The following is a 19976-nucleotide window of genomic DNA, read 5'->3' as shown; positions in this document are numbered from 1 at the left end:
TTTGTAGCACATTCTATCCTTCCTACTGGCTTTCCTGGGGACTGAAGGTGAACCACCAGTGAAGGTTTCATTCAACAGGACAGTCCATGATGCCACCCAAAGCGAACAAGTACATTACAGCCAGGGACGAGAATGAGGGCTTCATACTCAGATCTTCCTCCTCAGCTGAGGACACCAGCGGGAAATAGGAAGAAGATCCCCAAATTGCTTGACTCACTCTGGTAGATACAGTCCTGGAGATATTACAAGACCATAAGAAGTCACTTCCTGTGTCTGACAAAGGTCTCAGCAGTGAAAGCATAAATGCCACACAATGTCTCCAGGGATGACAGCGTAGAACATGATGACAAAGGCAACTCCATAGATACATTGAATGACAAAAACAAACCTGCGATACAGCAGCAGGAAGCCTCTCATTACTGTGCAGATATTGCCATGGTTACAAGTGAGAATAAAATTGATTCCTTTAAAAATTGGTCAGACCTCCGCGGTAAGGGTTCTGGTGGTCCCATGCATCTAGAGGGCATAGACATCAAGTTTAATTTAGGCAATTTGTTTAGTCAGAGGTGTTTAGGGGCGCACTCCCTATCATGATGGACATACCTAAGGCCATAGGAATTCCCAGTATAGGTTGTGAAATAAGCTGAGTAGTGTGGATAACTTGGGGACTCTGGGACAGAGGAAGGAGCTCAAGAGAGGTACACCAAAGAACAGACTAATGGCCCTTCGGGACAGAAGAATGAACCTCTTCTGAGAACTTGCCGTACTACACAACTTCGGAAACAAGAGCTTCAACTTATCAATTAGAACTGAACAGAATTTGGAACAGAGTCTTTATTCTGCCACCCTGTATAGTCAAGATTGGCCCTGAAAGGCGTCACAAGAGCTGCCACAACATCAGAGACCGCACTGAATAACCTGAAGTCAGTTAAAGATCAGTACAGGTCCAGCCAATCGCAACCCCAATTCTCGATCTGATTTCTGTGTTTATGTTTCCTAATGCTTGTTATTTGTTATACCTTTTAATGGTATGCATAACAGCATTTTTGCTAGGGGGATTCCCTCCAGAGATTCCATCTTGTTGCTTCAGTCTGAACAGGAGGATCTGGGCATAGTTCTGGTTCTGAGAGAGGTTTATTTAGCAGAGCCTTATAGTGTCTATTTCAGTCATCCAGGCATAAAGACCACAGCTAAATCTTGTGAAATATTCTGGGCAAGGAGGAAGAGTGGTAGAAAGTCCCTCGCCCCACCTCAGCATTCACAGATGATGAAATTCTGATTTAGTGACAATGATTATCTTATGTTGATATTTTTGTAAATGGCTACCCAAGGGTAGCTGGGGTTAGATAATTCTTCTTTCATAATTGAAGGAAGCTTATGGTTAAACCGCGTACCGGGACTATTAACCATTTTTTCAGGGAACCCAAAGATTCAAGCCAAATCAAAGAGATGTGGGACGGGTAACAGGCCCTGTGTGGAGGATTTCATTTTAATCGTCATTCAAATAGAGACAATTATTCTGCGTCCATTGGTGGACCTGTGAGAGTTAGTACTGCATATTCGGCAGGTTTGCAGGTTCATCTTCAAATATTGAGATAGCGGTATCGTCAGTGCCAAGTCCTTTGAAAGATAGCAACATTTTACAAACATCAGTTTTATTAACCAGGTTGAACTGATAAGGGGGATTGCAGAGGACAGTGCCAGCAAGCTTGGCACGTAAGGCCAGAGGCTGGTGGAGGTACTTGATGTTGCATCTAAGAGTGCGGCTTTTATTGCTGAGAAGTTAAGGAGATTACATTTGTGTTTTCATTTAAATGTGATAATATATGAAATGTACATATTTTCAAAGTAAAGAGCAATAATATCTTTTTATAATTTTATAGTTATAAATTTTGCCTAAAAACTAGTTCTGTTACGGAAATGGTAAAATATTGGCTGTTCTCTTCCAAGATTCCAATTCTGTCTCACTAAGGGAATCAAATCACTGTCTTGGTGGGAGGAAAAGGGAAAACAGAATTTCTTCACTATAACAAAACTCTGTCACTCCTAAGTGTGTCTTACTCACAAACAGAGATGAGCCAGTTCTCCACCAGCAATTCCTAGCTTACCATTTTGGTAGCTTGGTTAATCTGAAGGTTTAAACCCTGTAGGAAGTGGTGAGAGTGGGGGATTCGGAAACTAAACAACACAGTTTCAAACAGTTGAGAGAAACACTGCCATGTGCAGATGAAGGAAATCTAAACATAAAAAATCACTGCTAGACATTAATCTTTGAAACTACATCAATAATGTGCTGCACAACATTAAATGATTCGTATGGGAATACAGTGGGAATGCAGTGGTACAGCCATGGCATACACTTTATTCTGAGCAGCGATTAAAGTCACTAAAAGTGGGAACATGTCTGACAAACAAGTGAGATAAGTCTTCAAGTGGCATGGTCCTCTGTTGGGCCAGGTGAGCGAGGAGCTTGGTCACCTCAAGGAAGAGACTGAGCCACTGAAAACCACCAGACTTAGGGCTGAGTTAGAGTTTGGCGGATGGGTTGCTTCATCACAAACATGACGGATATCCCAGCAGCCATATTACAAGTGCATTTGGATATAATGCACTTGTAATACTGGAGACAAGATATCTTTCACGTTTGTGACAGTCACCCATCCATCGAACTTAAAATCAGGCCCTTAGTCACTTTTAGATAAAAGATTAATCCAGTGCAGGACAGGGATATCCAATGAATATCGGTGCTATCCACTTGTCTTCGTTCGTCTGAACAGGTTGATTCCAGTTTGTACTGAGAGGGTTCAGAAAATATACAACATCCTTTTACTGGCATCTTCAAATTGGAGTGGCCCCTGGCAGGATCTACATTCAGAGTTAGCCAAAGTAATAATGTTTTCTCAAGGTGGGGAGCAAATGCCCAATTTTGTATTATAGAGTTTTCACACTTAGGCCCTGACTCTGAGTGTGTCGGTGGTGTTGGTGTTTTTTTCTACACCTGATAAAATCCAACACTAACTCTTAATTTTAGACTTTTATGTCCCATATAATCATTTAACTGTGGTGTTCTATCAGGTGATAAATCTAGCCATAATATTAAAATACAAGTTTTCACTCTTTGTTCAGCCTTCTCATCATGACTGATTGAATGTCTTAATTCTTTTTAGGGTACCTTGGTTACACTAGTGGATTTTCCTTGAGCTGCATGTTCTTTTTCCTCATTGTGGTAAGTTCTAAATGTTGATAAAGTAAATTGAATTTTTCAGTCTACATATCTGTCATTCACAATTGTATATATATTGTCTGATCCTGATTTAAGTACAGTATTCATTTCCTTATAGGTTGTCTACAAAAAGTTTCATATCCCTTGTCCTTTACCAGAAGTGAATGGAACAATGCACAGTCTACCGCATGATAAATCTACAATTGAGGAGATGTGTACACCAAAGTATTTCACGTTCAATTCAAAGGTAACTTTTTTGATCCAAGCTTGTATGTTTAAGACCTCAAATTGTCTGGAGCCTAATAGTGTGGCCTGTGGGACTGTAGGGAATTGCTAATCGCATCCCCTGTTGTTATTACTGAAGGATTTGGGCTCCCTTATGACTCTATTGTGTCCTGTTACCAATGGATCAAGTTGGATAATCTGATGTTTTTTCTAGAAGTATTCTGAAAATAAATAGACTAAGAATAAATACGAGGCAACAATCAGTTTTAAAAGTTAAGAACAGATTATTGGATGTAAAGACACATAAGAAATACATCATGTAGTCATTGAAGAAATGTATGCACCATGATTTCACGGTATATAGTGCAATGTTCACAGCGCGCTCAGCTGTGAACGAAGCTGTCATAGATAATGAATGAATGTTTAGCTTTTATATAGCACACGGCTACTCAGTGGGTGTCCTGGTGCTTGGCATAAAACAACAGCCAAAAGGTGAGGACAAACTGTCAGGTACAAAACATCCCATTAAAGTTTAAATAATTATGTTTTCAAGAATTTTTGGGAAGTTACTTCATCTGATGTGGACCTCATATAGACAGGCATCTGGTTCCACATCTTTGCGACTATATTAACAGCAAAGTCCTTGACAAACCAATCACACTTTATATCTCACTCACTAGACACATTCACATCAATACTGTTCAAAAAATGATTGTGTGAAAAAAAAATATATATAGAGGAAGCACCTCACATAAGCAAACACCATGACCTTCATGGCTGTTACTCACCAACTTGATCGCTTTCTCATCATTGGCAGCTTTCATATAAACCGGAGGAACCAACACCTAAACTAAATCAAAAAGTGCTGCTTGTGTGTATCCCCATCCGGTGTTACACACATGTCTGTGCCTCCCAGGTCCTCATCAAGGAAGAAAAAGGTCTTAGTCGCAGGCACACTAAAAACGAGTTATGTGTGACATCTACCATGTGTCTTTATGGCATGCCCACACTCATTATTAAAACCAAATCCCATGTTCAGACCATGTGAATGGCCGACATGTTTCATTGCCACACAACAAATTTCTGGTAATTTCATGAGGGAATGAGGACCAGTGATCACCCAATTATGTACCGGAACATATGAACCCCAGGTGACTGCCTGGTGGTAGACCCTAGGAAGAGAGTGTCTGGGAACAGAATTGTGGTTGCCGCCGGTGTCAGCAACCCATCTCTCGTAACACCCCACCACTTCACATCTTTGCAGCCAAGACCATAAAGGAGGAGCCCCCACTCAGTTTTTTTCTAAAATGGGGGATTGATAACAGGCAAGCATTTCTAGAGCACAACAACCTCCCAGGTATGCACTCTTTGATTCCCTCGTTCAAGTAAACTAGTCCGGAATTAGGAAGGGCATGATGAGACATTGTAAGCGCTTTGAACATAATATGCTTATGGACTGGTAACCAGTGGAGTTTCTCTAGAAAATGGGATACAGAGGAATGATTTGTTACTTATGGAGGAGGCGGGCCACCTTGTTCTGCACAACTTGCAGACGTTTTAGTAAATAATCCAGAATTCCCAGGTACAGAACATTGACATAGTGCCGCCTTGACAAAATCAGAGCCCTGACCAATGTGATCTGTGCTTTGTTTGGAAGGAAAGTCTGGAATTTCCTAAGCATTCTTAGAATCCAAATGCAGGATTTCACTACCGCTACAATCTGGGCTTTAAAGGCAAGTTGTGTGTCAAACAAAAAGCCCTGATTTCTTGCCATGTCCTTTGGGGGAGGCAGAAGGGAGTTACTACAGGCCAGGCTCCTGTCCACCCTGTAAGTGGGTCCAACCCAAACAGCAGGATCTCTATTTTGTCTGGGTTGTATTGCAGCTGGTTTGCCCTAAGCCAGCCAAGTAGTGCCTTCATGAATAGTGAAAACATTTATTTGAGCAATAGCTGTGTATCGTCAGCATACAATATGACCTTAATGCGGAAAGACTCAACCAATAACGATAGTGGGGTCATATAATCATTAAAAAGAATGGGGTTCCGGGAGCAGCCCTGAGGAACCCAGCATTTCATAGGTTTTGCTCTGGGTGAAACGGGCTTATTACAAACTACCTTCTCTCTATTTTCCACAAAGGAGCCCATACGAGCAAATTCCTAAAAAATGTATTTGTTTACTATGAAATAGCTTTATTTCTGCTAATGTAAGATCAATCTGCAAATGTGATAGTTTTCTTGTCAGTAATTTGATTGATATATTCAGACATAATGAATTTGAAAAATACTACTATACGTGCTGTCACCATAATACCAAGCTATAGTTCACATGCTTTTACATGAAATAGCTCCTCTGCCTATAGGCATTTTGCGTTTACCAATTTGCATTGGAACCACTTATAAATACACACAGTTCGAAAACATTGGCTTTTGCATGCACTGGCATACAGGAACAACATTAATAGTCAACATACGGATGCAATGAAACCAGAGAAATAGACACAGTAGAAGACATAGGGTTAGTGTGAGCAATTCTGTTTTCACTGGTTCCCTTGTCACGTTTTGCTTTGCGGCACCTTAGAATTTGACTTCCTCTGCCAAACCTGAAGGCACGCTGCACTTTACTTTCCCTGCAACAGAGGCACGCCGCACCTTACTTCTCCCGACGGAGGAATGCTGCACTTTCTCGCCCGCAGTTTGAGGACTTCAAGATCCAGAGCACGTTGCGGCAGGAGCCGCACGCGTCAGTCCAACCGCACCAGGCGGAGCATAAAGCGAGCTCTGCTCCCCGCTGCACGGGACACACGCGGGCGCGACCGGGCTAAGCCCGGGCCAAGGGCGGGCCCTTCTGAGCCCGTCAGTGGCCGGAAGAGGCCAGGCTGGGTCACACCACTGTCATTTTTGGTTTCTGGACGATATTCGTTGCTATTATAAGGTACTGTGTTAACTTTTACTCTTGATACAGAATTTTCATCTTGGGGGCGTCGAAAATGAGCAGACTTAAATCTGGTACAGGGCAGGGAGTAGTAGGGACACTGAATGCCTTTTTACTGAGGGCTGAATCTGCACTCATACATGAAATCGAATTGACAGAGCGCAGACTATCCTTAGAGCCCCAAAGCTCCTTAAGCCGATCTGTACCTACCGCCCCTATGTCACATACTAACATCGAGGCAAATTCCTCTCAGATTAACCTACAGCACTCTAGGGCCGTGGACTTAGATACCACAAATATTCCTGAGACAGTAGACAAACCACCTAGGCCGAACGTAATTACTAGGGGCCAGAAAACAAAAATTAGTCATAGTAACAGTTTCGCACCACCATCCATGAAAAGGAAGGGGCAGGGTCCCTATAAACAAAACCATTCCCTGCCTAAACCACTATGATGAAAAACAAAACCTGTAGGTAGTGAGTCCATTCGGGGACCTATACCGGTCCCAAAGGATACTGTACTAACAGGAATGCTTCCTGATCAGGAGAAGGAGGATTTTTGGAAAAGGTTAGAACTAATAGTCTTAGCCCTCTTAGATCCGATGACGCAAAAGCTATCCCAAATTGAGGCTAGATTAGCTAACCTTGAAAAGTTTGCAATTAGTACTTCCGCAGCTCCTCCTGATACCTGTCATTGTAGAGCGGAGGTTATTCCACCTAGTAGAAGTATGGGCCCATTGTCTAGTCATCCTGAAAGCAATTCTGCGTTTGGGAGTGTACATCATTCTAAATCGTATAACTTAGGACATAAAGATACAGTACAGGCTGGTACGTCATGTTTGAGAGCAGCTTCCACTTCATTAAACTATCTAGTGACCCCTTATGCCAAAGAAGACTTGATCAACGGGCATGATCAGGCTGTAAATGCTCTAAAGGGGGCCCCCCCTGACGAGGGAGGCCAGATAAGAAGCACTCAAAGACTGCTGTATTTTGATCAGAGAGACTTCCCCACTCCAATCACGAACTTGCACCTTCTTCCAGAAGCAACTCCTTATACAGTGGTCCTGGCTAAAGTTCCCCCTTTGCTGCCTGTTGATTTAGAGCACTGGTCAACATTAAGGGACAAATCATTACATTTATTGAGCACAAGGACTGGTATAACCAATACGTTGTTTACAGAATATAAGATGGCACAACGGATTGGCTGGGTAGGAAAGTATACTAAGACACTAACTGGAGACTGTGTGGTCTTAACATTCAGGTCCCCAGGCTTGGTCAAGACTATATCTGATAGGGTAGGCAATTGGCCTATAAGGTCAAAGGGGATAAATATTCTACCTTTGGGGTATTTCTACCAACCACCTCAACCCCCATGGTATTCTGCTGAAGAAGAGAGTTTTTCATGGCCTAGACAGCCAAAGTATGTAGTCCCAGTCAGGAATCGTTTTGACATTTTGAATACATTAGAAGACATTGACTGACTGATTTTCGCAAGTTCCTAAACCTCTCTGGCGGCTCTTATGGGCTTTATGGTGATAGGACGTCAAGACAGGATAATAACTTTGTTCAAGCTGATATAGCGCAAGGAACTGTATACCATTTCTGGTTCCTAATGAGGGGGAACTCGAAGGTATATGTACCACTCTGCAGACCCTGGCTCCCTCTCTAATATCATATGAGCGTATATGCACAGACAAAATACCTACTTGTAATGGTGGCCCCATGCCCCTCAACCCTGTAACAGCTAGACTCTCGTGTAACACTGAGAGTTCTCATTGTAGCCTCATTTCATGGAACATAGCTGGATTACGCTCCAAGGTGAATAACCCAATATGGTGCGATTTTATATTAAACTTTGATATATTATGTTTCCAGGAAACATGGCTCAAGGAACCAACCCATTTAAATGGGTTTAAAACACTTAATACACATGCAGTGGGGGGCCTAAGTGGCAGAGCCAAGGTTGGGCTTTGTACTTACATATCTAATAAGTTAGTAATAAAAAAGATCCAATCACACTTAGGGGAAAGTTACTATCAATTGATTAAATTACATCTAAGTATCTCTCACTGTATTGTATTGGCCACTTTTTACAATAATATCCCATTAGATAAGCTTGATAACGTGGTAAAAAACTTGGACAATGATTTGAAATCTTTGTGTAATGACAGGGCTAAAGTTATGATGTTAATTTTGGTTGGTGATTTCAACTGTGCTTTGTGTTCCTATGAGGATGGTAAAAATTATGGTCTCAATGCTGAAGAAGGCATAAACAATTCACACTTTTGTCACTCCAAGACGCGGAAGCTGTTCAATGAATTGATTCTAGGCTCTAATCTGGGATTTGCAAATGAACTATGTGCTGTATCGGTTTCTATGCCCCGTACTTATAATAGCAGAGGTCTAAGTTCAACAATAGACTATATATTATTGGTCAAATAGTCATGCATCTAGGTTGCATTTTTCATTGTTAATGACAACCCATTGAGTGACCATTTCCCTTTGTGCATATCGGTTTTCTTGCCGACATGTAAACCTGGAAGGGATGATAAAGTTGAACAGGCACTGACAGATGTCAAAATTGATAAAATGAATGGACATTCACTACGTTGGTCAATGGTGGATCCTATAGTGGTCACAAAACAGTTGATAACTAAATGTAAATTTGCTTTCTGACATTTGTCTGAGTGAGTCAGCCGCCTCGAGCGGTATTTTATCCTCTTTCCAAGAAATATCAGGTGCGGTTAGGGAAGCACTGTATGTTCAAAACAGAAAAAAGGATCAGCCCCAGGATTGGTTTGATTCAAAGTGTACCCGAGCATATTCAAATTTAAAGTATGAGCTACACAAATTACCAAGAATTCCAGATAATATTAGGCAGGCGAAAGGGATAATAAGATGGCCCTAAATGAAAGAAAGAGTGCCCTGATAAAAGAAGCTTGGGAATCTCTCCACAAAGCCTCACAAATGAAAGATAGCGCCACCTTTTGGAGAGCAATTAAAGCCCCAATTCTATCACCTGGAGGTGGCCACTCAACAGAAATTGCTATTTCGAGGAACATTGGATTGAACATTTTTCTATGGTTTACAATGGACAGGAAGTCCTTAGTATGCAAACTAGCAATCCCCATGAAGAAACCAACCACAATTTGGACCTAGAGTTCACCTTGGAGGAGGTGAACAGAGCACTCTCAGCCAGTCTAGGTGGCAAGGCCCCGGGTCCAGATGGGGTCCCAGTTGATCTGTTCAAGGCAAACACTAATATTTGGGGGCCAATTATCACTCAGGTAATTAACGATAGCTGTCAGGCCTCGTTTCCAATGACACGGGTGGAATCTATCATAGTTCCCATTTTCAAAAAACGGGACTGCCAGGATCCAGGATGTTATAGGCCTATTTCTTTACTGGATTCTATGGTAAAAGTAGTTGGCCGTATAATCCTGGAACGCCTACATGACTGGGCTGAGGCTGGTCAAGTCCTATCCAATATACAATATGGTTTTTGTGAGGGGCTAGGGACAACCGAGCAGTCTCAACCTAGCCATTTTTGTGGGGAAGTATACTAGGGTGAAGAAGGGCAGAATGTTTTTAGCCTTTGTGGACCTGACTGCGGCCTTCGAATCTTTGAGGCATAATAAACTCTGACAGGGTCTTGAGACTGTTGGGGTTGACCCTCACATTATAAACTTTCTTAAATGCCTTTACAGTGGTGTAAAGGCACGAGTGCGTTTTGGCCTGGGTGGTGAGTGCACTGCTTCTTTCCCTATTAGGAGGGGGGTCAGGCAAGGCTGTGTCTTGGCCCCCTTCCTGTTTAATCTTTATATTAATGGGTTGGGTTAGGCATTGCTTAGGGATGGTTGTGACTTCCCCCAAATAGGTAGACGTCCCATACTTGCTCTCCTTTATGCGGACGATGCAGTGTTGATGTCACGTACGCAAATTGGTCTACAGAGGGTGTTGGATAGTTTTTCAGATTTTATGAAGGATCTTGGTCTTAGTATTAATATCACTAAGACCTTTATAATGAGATGCTGCTGTGGGAGCCAGAGGGCCAGGGATATGTTTGTGGAGGGGCAGAAGATAGCCCCCACAAAGAGCTTTTCATATCTTGGTATCTTATTCAACCAGAATGACTCATCGGTTCAAGCTGTATCTGTTAAAAAGCTGGCGTTTCTAAGGACAACAACTGCCCTTACTACCTTTTTCGAAAAAACTGGGTGGGAAACCGCCAGGAGAACTCATTCAAATATATAATGCCAAATGTATTCCTACTGCGATGTACGGGGCGGGGGTGTGGGGCTTTGTTGACACAAACCCATTACAAGTAGTGGAAAGCACTTTTTAAAGATATATTTTGTCATTACCAGCCAGCACCACCTCATATGTTTGGCATGCCAAGTTGGGTCTCCAATATATCTCTGATGTCATAAAATTGGATCCTATTCTCCTCTGGCACAAGATTTGGTCAAAGGAACAGACCAAGATAAATAGGGATATCCTTGTGAGAAAGTGGCTCTGTATATACTGTTCCCAAATAGGTTCAGAGGTTAGGCAGAGGCTAAAGTTAGATATAACCTTACTCTCTAAAGTGGTAGCTTGGTCGAGCAGTAAGGCAGTATCAGAGGACAGTGTAAAGCGTTTGTTGCACACACTCAGCCAGCAAATGGTCTCACACACTCAATAACTGAACTCTAGGCCAATGGTTTATATATACAAAATATATGCTTGTTTTATTTTAGAACCAACAATAGGTATTAAGATGTACTTTCTCAGAATGAGATGCTTTATATAAATACTTTTGCAATTGGCAATTGACTTTTGTAGAAAGTTACAAGTGGTTGCAATAGGCAACACAATTCTAAACACAATAATGCATTGAGTTCAATGGAAGTTTCAAGTTATATGCCACAGATTACTTTTAGGATTACTTTTGGAATTCCAGGACTGGATCCTAGATTCAGTACTGGGTCAAACTTGGAATCAAGTGATAAAAGTCGACTTAATTACTGTTATGATTTTTAGACAATATTTTGCTATTTTAAAAGTTGACACAGAAAATATTTCATAGAAAACAGTCAATGATTCCCTATGGCAGAAAATTCAAGTTGCAGGTATAGTATGTTCTCGTTACTTTTGTAATCCAGTACTGGGTGCCTAGACTCAGTACTGGGACCTTTATCCAAAACAGGTAAGTAATTACGTTTTCAGATATTATACGATTTTTAAAGAGTATTTAAAGATTGCAGAAATTGACACTTAGAAGAAATTTCACAGAAAAACAGTCAATGATTTCCTATGGGAGAAAATTGGGTTACTGGTAAGTACAGTTGTAAGTATTTTTCAGAGTCAGTGCTAGGCACCAAGATCCAGCACTGGGAGCTCACCTAAGAGCAGGTGAGTATTTTCTTTTTAGTTACTCGGCTGATTTTTGGTGAATATTTTAAGTTTTGAAAAGTCCACACACAGAAGAAATTTCAGGAAAAGCCAGTCAATGTTACCCTATGGAGAAAATTGAGTTATCGGTTTAAAGGTAAGTACTCGACTGGCAGAGTTAAAGTTCTGGGCATAGACTCAGGGGTCTCCCAGGGTCAGGTAGGTACAGTTGGTTCACCCTCAGCGGCACAAGGGCGGCCGGGTGCAGAGAGAGTTAGGCCCAATGTTATCCTATGAGAGGTAGGGGGGCCTTGGTTGGTGGCTGCTGACTAGCAGGCCACGCAGCTGTGGGAGCTGGGCTCCTGGTCACTTACTCAGGGCAAGAGGGGAAGTATATAGGTGTAGAGGTTGCACTGCCAGGGCCACTCGGGCGACTGGGTGCAGGGTGCTTTTGAGCCTTCGGGCACTCAATTGATTTCAATGGGAAATCTCCGGTTTAGAAAAAGACTGCAAGCTCGGGGACGAAGATTCTTCAGGTGCCACCACCACTTCGAGAGGTAAGCTGGGTAGTTGGAGGATAGGTAGGTACCACGGGATTGGGCACAGGGGGCCGCGGGGCGCCTGGTGCAGGGGTGCCTTTTGGTGTCGGGAAATCTTACCCTCTGTTGATCGCGGTTGGGGGGGGCACCTGGTTCTGAGGCTGCAGGCTTCTTCAGGAGTGTCGAGGGAGGTCCTTGGGTGCCGGACTCGGGGTCTCAGTCGCCGTGGGGTAATCCTCGTGGTCTTTGTTCACTCCGGCACAGGCCAGGCTTGGCGGGTGCAGAGTGTGCTGGGTTCGCGGTTCCGGGCTGCTGCCAGGGATTAGAAGTAGTTTTTGAGTCGAACCTCTACTCATGGGAGTCCCAGGGTGTTTAGAGTCAAAAGGTAGCCAGGTCCTCCGGGGTTCGTGAGGTTGCTGGTCACAAGAGATGCCGGGTTGGAGCAGGAGCAGGTTCGAGGGTTGACAGGCCGGTAGGGCTGGGGCCAAAGCAGTTGGTGTCTTCCTCTTCTTAGCAGCTGCAGGGCAGGTCTTCTTTCTTCTAACTCTTCTTCGGATTTTGGAATCTGGAATCTGGGGAAGGAAGGTTCAGGGTGCCTCTAAATACTAGATTTAGGGGCATTACAGGTAGGTGAAGGGCAGGGACCAATGGGTCCCTGTCCTGGGGTGGGTACACCCCCTATCCTGCCTCTCTCCTGTGGGAGGGGGGCAGTAGCCTAATCCTGATTGGGCAGGGCTTCCCATCTTCAAGATGACGAGAGCCCGGAGATGGGCTTCACCTCGCCTCCCACACCTGAGGGGTGGGGTTGGCAGGCTGGCACATCCCCTGTCCTTATTTGGGGTTTCCGGCCAAGCTTCCCGCCAGAGTGGGGGGTTGCAGTAGCCTGGGGATGCTCACAGAGGTGGCATGCCTTTGAAGCTTGCCCCTGCCCATCCTGGGGGAGGAGATTTAGCACCTCGCCCAGGATGTGCATTGTTGCAGACCCAGGAGAGCAGGGGCTCTCCTACCCAGGGGTCCAGCAACATGTCTGCTGTGTGGCAGCCTAGGCAGCCTCAGAACAGACGTGGATTGTAGGTTAGGTTTCAGGGGGCATCTCTAAAATGCCCTCTGGGGTGCTTGGTACATTAAATCCCACACTGGCATCAGTGTGGGTTTAATGTGCTGAGAAGTTTGATACCAAACTTCTCAGTCTTCAGTGTTGCCATTATGGTGGTGTGGATTTCGAGTTTGACGAGCTCCCAGCACCATATACTCTTAAATGGCAGCACTGCACTTACAGGGCCCAGGAATGGACCTGGGTACTGTAGGGGCACAGGGCTCCTGCTCCTGTGCCCACACCATTGGCATAGGGCACCCAGCTAGAGGGGTGGCTGATGTATGCCATGGCAGTGTAGGTGGTGGGCATGGCACACAGGGATGTGTGCCATGTCGACTCTTTGTTTTGCCTTGTACCCAGACACTCAGCCTGAAAGGGCAGTGTGTGTCTGTAAGGGTACAGGGCCTCTAAGGGTGGCACAATGAGTGCTGCAGCCCTTAGAGGCCTTCCCTGGTCACAAGGCCCTGGGTACCTAGGGTACCATTTACTAGGGGCTGACATGTGGCCAGGGTTTGCCAATTGGGAGTTTGTGTGTTTTAAGGAAGGAACATAGGCCCTGGGCACCTGATTGGCAGGAGTCCAGGGCACACTCAGTCAAAGTACATTCAGCAATTAAGCAAAAAGTGGGGGCATACCATGCAAGAAAGATGGCACTTTCTCACAATCCTATTGGATGCCCTTAACTTGGAAGGGGCTTTAAAATCCCATGGATGAGGTTTGTCTGAGATTTTATGAGTGACTTAGGACATTTTGAATATTTTCCGGTTTCGAGTTCCATCCAGTTGATTACAAGAAAGCAACTAAAAAAGGAGGGTCTCCAGTTATTAGATACGTTAAGAATGTCTAGGGAGATTTTAAAACCCAGTGTCCAGCAGCACCAGGTGATCATAACTACTTTTGATATGCAACCATACTTAGCATTTGTCCCTGGTGGATATGATAGGTTACTATTAACCAGGTTTAGGCTGGGGACTGTTCGTAGACTCCTAACCTTTCCTACAATGAATGACTGGGCTCGTGATCTACAATTATGCCTCTGACAACTACTCGGCCAAATCCACTATTCATTTCGTTTTATTTTGTAAATTATATAGTGAGTTAAGGAAAGTGTGGATAGTTCCACTTTTAAAAAACCAGGGGCTGAGGCAATGCCACCCGGCATTATCTAAACTTCCGCTTATGGAGAATGAACATATAGCCTGGAGGGTAGCTATCTTTTTGAAGAAAGCATTATATCATAGGAAATTCACTGCAAATTATGGATTGAAACCGTCCAGGCATATTGTTATTTTTTAATAGCATTTCATCATATTTACCATGTATTTTATATTCAATTTTAAGGAGTGTTTTTTGTTTTAGCATATTTATCATGTGTAATTTTGTGCAACGAAAAGTGTGTTTTTTGATTGTTGAAAAAAGCAATCGAATAAAGTTTTCCTTGACATGACTTGACTTCCTCTGGTATTTGAAGCATGTTTTCCCAGCATGCTCTGTTCGAAATGACATGCCCTTTGCTTTCAATGCAGCGGATGTAAATGCAAGCCTGACCAGCCTGGGGATCGGAGCCCTACCCTGTCAGTGGAATATGTTTAATATTTAATACCTATTCTCCAATTATGTCACTAGAGATGGCCAGGCCATCATTAAAGGTATGTGGGTAGCTATTAAGTGTACGTTGAGACAAAAAAAATGAGCATTGACAAACCAGAAATGTCTCTGCGGTGGAGTGGGTCATCAGATAAGCTGTCACGTGCTGCAGTGTGTTTCCTTATGTTAGTAGATTGATGTAAACCCTTACTCTGTAGCTTTTTAGTTGTTGCGATCACATATTAGACATTTACAGTGTGATTGTAGTTTTGGCACAAACAAACAATTATATTGAATTGTTTTTATCTTAGAGATAGACACAGAATGGTAACTATTTTATACATAATTTGCAGTGAGTGATACATTTAGCAAGCGATTAACCTATCCTGAGGTGGCAGTAAATACAATTGCCTTATGCCAATATAGCCTGCTAGGGAAAGCCAAATTCTTGACAGAAGAAAGGCCTGCTAGGAGAAAGGGTAAGAAGAGGCCAGCAACGCTGATTCACCCTGGAAAGGTGTGAAATGACCGAAAGGCGACAAGCCAACTCATAATAAGCGGTTCTATCAACTTTCTGACCCCAGGAAATGGGCCCAGTTTCTTCCACGGGCACATCTGTATTTGTTCTTCCTGGGGATAATATTTGGTTTCTGTGAAATGTATTTTAATTTAGAGCTGGTCGTTTACAGTTAGGAAGCCTTTCACCATATGATATCTTATGGAGATGCCTCTGTGGGATAGAGAGAGCTAGAAAGTAAATCCACGTATATCAGTTTATTGCAATAGAGGATGTGTTTGGTGTAATGAACACTTTAGTGTGGGACAAAGATCCCTTAGTCTGTGACATAGCTGGATCTGCCATTAAAAGGCCCAGCATTTCCATCTTTTAGTTGTTCAGAAGGGACTCAGCGAGTAGGGAGGAAGATTCCTGCACACCGTGGAGGATATATCTGAAGAGCACCGCAAACTGCCCCCTTGAATTATATCACAGGAAAGAACTTACTGCACAGTTGTGACCAGCAGACCCTTCCAATTGGCCTTCACAGATGGCGAGGCCTGAGTCTACTGTGAAAGGTTTATTTCCATTCTAGACTCCTTTGTTCCTGGAAGCTGCGGTATTTTGGGGATCCATTGAATCCTGGGGATATCGCTGACAAATTTGTACTTCCCATTTTGCTTAAGTGCTGAAATCCACAGTGGACTGGAACAGAGAGGATTTGCAACAAGGACTTTATCCAGTCTCTGAAGGTTTTTTCCCGTCATGATAGCTTTGAAACTCCTTTGCCTGGACAGGCCCTTCGGCAGCTTCTGGTCACTCCTGTATTGCACGCCTCTGATCTTACATGTGGGACTAAGGGTTTGAGGGCCAGGGGACACTGTGGTAATAATTGACTGCAGCTGTGACCTCACTTATGAGGCTACTGAGGGAACTTGAGGTATTGCTCTCTTTTTAAGAAGCATCTCAGGTGACTTGCAAAGCAAATTCGTTTTTTTGAATAATTTGTTCATTGCATGCTTATATTGAGACATGTCATCTCTTTGGGCTTTTTCTCTCTCTAAAATCTTGGCATCCCTGGAAAATGTTGACACTATTTAAAGTGGCAAAATGGTTCTAGTTTGCCAATAATAATTAAACACTAAGAGGAGGGCAATAAAAAACAAACATTCTTAATAACCTGGGTGCGGAACATAGTGTTTATGCTCAGGCACTGCATAGTGGTGTGCAGAAGGCTCCCTTTTCAGCCACTGACCTAGATCTCAACATCAGAAGCCACTAACAAAACAAAGAAAGGCAGTCTTATGGTCAAAGTTCCAGATACATGCACTGATGGCAATCTCTTCCACAGTGGGGAGGAGGGTCAGCACCTGCAGCTCTAGCAATCAGCATCAAGTGGCTTCCACCCACCTTGTCCCCCTGTACCTGTCTTTTGCTCCCTCTGCTTCCTCAGCCTCCTCGCCCCCTCACTCCCACAGCCTGCGCTTGGCTGTCCATTCACTTCAACAATGTCCACCAGGTCTTGAAAGTAAATGGCGGATGCATGTATACTGGCTTCTATGCAGCAGTTTTCTCTGCTTCCTCATTGGAATTGCAAGTGAACAGACTATATGCATAGGCAGGCAGGTAGGGAAGCAGTCTCCTTGTGCATGAAGAGTGCACGCCACAGCTCAGTGTTTCGTGATCCTGAGCTGCGGGCATCTGCAGTACTCACCACAAGCCGCACAGTGCTCCGCTCCTCTCCACTGACACCCTAATTCCAGAGGTTTGTGGGCACATATTTAATCTAAATTTTTGTAAATATTGTGCACTGGAATAAATCAGTGCTTGTAGGTATTATTTGAAGATGAAGATTCCACCTCCCACCCTTTCCAAATCCTTCAGTCCTGGCACTGCCGACCAATCTTAGTATGGGCAGCTGAGCATGTCTGCTGTTCTTTGCCTGTTCTTGGGTGCTTTCAGTTAGATACAGTTTTGCTGCATCTAATTATTGTTAGGAAATACCTTTGATATCTGCAAATTCCGATGACAACTATAATAAATGTATATTCAATAAAACTCATGATAAATTGAACATCTGTAGATTAATGTGAAGATTTTTCATTTGAGATTGCAACACTATATTCAGAAATCATTATCAAAATGCATTGACCAAATCAAACTGTAAGTAATATATATACGTGCGCTTAGATTAATGTACACACTAGAGCAAACATGTAGAAACTATCAAAGATTATTTGACGTAAAAGCTGTTGTAGCCAGTATAAGAGAAGAGCGTAGAGGACGGAATGAGAGATGTGTGCTTCTGCTCAGTTAATGCCATAGTCAGCAGAACTGCTCCCGGCATCAGCGCTCCTTGTGTTCCAGTAGTTCTGTACTTTGATAGCAGACATTGATTTCTGTGTCTTTGATTCATTTCCAAAGTATCCCTCAGCATCAGAATAGACTATGGTCTATAAATATTGCTGTAGTTATTTTTAGCAAGCAATTGACATTTGTCAGTAGATCAGTTACTTAAAAGGCAATCAATTGAAATAGATCACATTAAAAAGTGCTCAGCAGAGTCACTCTGTACACTCCCTTTACAGGCTTGTGTATGTGTTTGCTACAAAGTATATATTGCTACTTTTCATACTTGCATATCAATACAAGATGCAATAATGAAAGCAACATATTATCTGTTTACCATATTTTACAGTCTGACCTTTCGTTTCCGTGTAATGCTCTGGAGAACCATAGGCTCCCTATATGACCAAAGCAAAGTAAAACAGAACATCAGTTATCTCCCCATATATCTTCCCTGCCATCCGCAAAGCACCAAAATCAGGCCACCGACCTTGCATGCTAATTTTCTTCCAGTATATCCTTCATAAGGAACACACTCAGCCTTCTTCTCTCTGCCGAATCCACCCATATACGCTCTTCTCTTACCGCCACACACTCTGCCTATATTGACGGTGTGGCTCCATTCTCCTCTGTTTAATATAGTATAGTGTAATTGTTCAGTCCATCATGATCATTATCTGGCCACTTAATGCCAAGTAGTTAAACTGGCTGCCCTCTCATCTACAGTCTTGACTTTTCTAGCCTTCATTTTCACCCGTTGGTCATCTCTGGCTAATACTCTTACTCCTTTAAACCTCTAGTTGTTCTACCTCTGCTAAAAAAAAAAAAAAAAATGGTTTACCCTTTATCTCATGTACACTACTGTCCACTTTCACGATCATTTTTTTTCCTCAAAATATTTGAGCGAGTGGGATTCCATGGGCTCACTTGCTATACCGCATTCTTCAATAATCTGCATTCTGAAGACCAAAGCCCAGAGAAAGATCCATGATGTGCATTGCCAACCTTCTCACCAGAGCCCACAATGTCCCCTTTTTTCATTTTTCAAAATGTTGCCTCTACATACGATACTGTCAGCCATTCTACCATGCTTATGATCCTGGCCTTCTTGTTTATTTCAGGCAATATACTGCCTCTCTTACCACAGTAAATGCATTCCTTTGTATTCTGGTGCTCAACATAATTTTCACCAAGCTCATCTGCTTGTCGTTGTGCTCATAGGATCTCTTCTCTTTTACTTCTCCTTTATTTTCCTTTGTGACATTATCTACCTTGTGTTTCAAGTTATGGGGTGAAAACAGACAAAAGACACTTGAATGCTTTAAGTCCACAAAGTACAATTATGGACTTCATGAATTCTTTGAGCTAAACATGTGTGTGTCTGTGTGTGTGGATATGTGTGTGTATGTGTCTGCATGTCTGTATGCTTACAACTTAGTGCACATTCATGTGTTTGTGTGCATCTACATGTATATAAATGTGTGTGTCTTTGTGTGTGCAAGAGAGAGACAGACAGAGTGATAAAGAGAGCAAGAGAGAGATTAATTGAGCCTGGTGTCTGTTGTGGCCATCAGCATAGCAGAATCTTTCCTTTGTGCACATCAGATCTTCATACCACTAGGATCACAGGCCACCCATGACATCTGGTGGTCCACTCATGCATATTAGAGCAATCACTTGCTTAATGAACCCCGCCCCTGGCCCAATGGCCATCATACCTTGCATATTGTGGGCTTCCTTGGCATACTAGTTCTTCCCACTAGCATAATGCTGGCTCTGGCATAATGGTGGTAGTTGTTGGCATATCATGGACCTCTCTGGCATGATGTTGCCCATCATTGGCTTAATTTTGGCCCTGCCATAATAGTGGTTGTTTAAAACGGGGGTCTCTAGTTGGCATAGGTAGGTGCCTTTGTCCAAAATGGGACCCTTGCTGCGAGTCAGGGTAAGGGGGATTCACACTTTAGATAACCCCTGCTCACCCCCTGGGTAGCTTGGCACGAGCAGATAGGCGTATCCCAAATGCAATGTGTAAAGTATTTGTACCCAAAACACACAGTAATACAGTGATAACACCACAAATGGACACCACACCAGTTTAGGAAAAATAAAGTATCTTTATCTAAACTCAACAAAACAAAACCAACAAAAATCCTACAT

At 43.1% G+C, this 19976-nt stretch overlaps 1 protein-coding gene and 1 long non-coding RNA gene across 3 annotated transcripts in view; one reads left to right on the top strand and one right to left on the bottom strand.

The window, feature by feature from the left end:
- The window catches only part of LOC146855532 (uncharacterized), a 552836-nt gene that overhangs the window by 256856 nt on the left and 276004 nt on the right, over window positions 1-19976 (bottom strand). The window lies entirely within an intron of this gene.
- The window catches only part of SLC38A1 (solute carrier family 38 member 1), a 408924-nt gene that overhangs the window by 356624 nt on the left and 32324 nt on the right, over window positions 1-19976 (top strand). The window contains exons 9-10 of the mRNA XM_085653365.1: window positions 3168-3226; window positions 3342-3470. Coding sequence (XP_085509491.1) covers window positions 3168-3226; window positions 3342-3470 — 188 coding nt within the window. The remainder of the gene's footprint in view (window positions 1-3167; window positions 3227-3341; window positions 3471-19976) is intronic.

This window comes from Triturus cristatus, chromosome 4_1 (assembly GCF_964204655.1).
Source record: "Triturus cristatus chromosome 4_1, aTriCri1.1, whole genome shotgun sequence".
Taxonomy (NCBI): Eukaryota; Metazoa; Chordata; class Amphibia; order Caudata; family Salamandridae; genus Triturus; species Triturus cristatus.
Note: the sequence above shows the minus strand (reverse complement) of the source record. Positions and strands in the feature narration are given on the sequence as shown.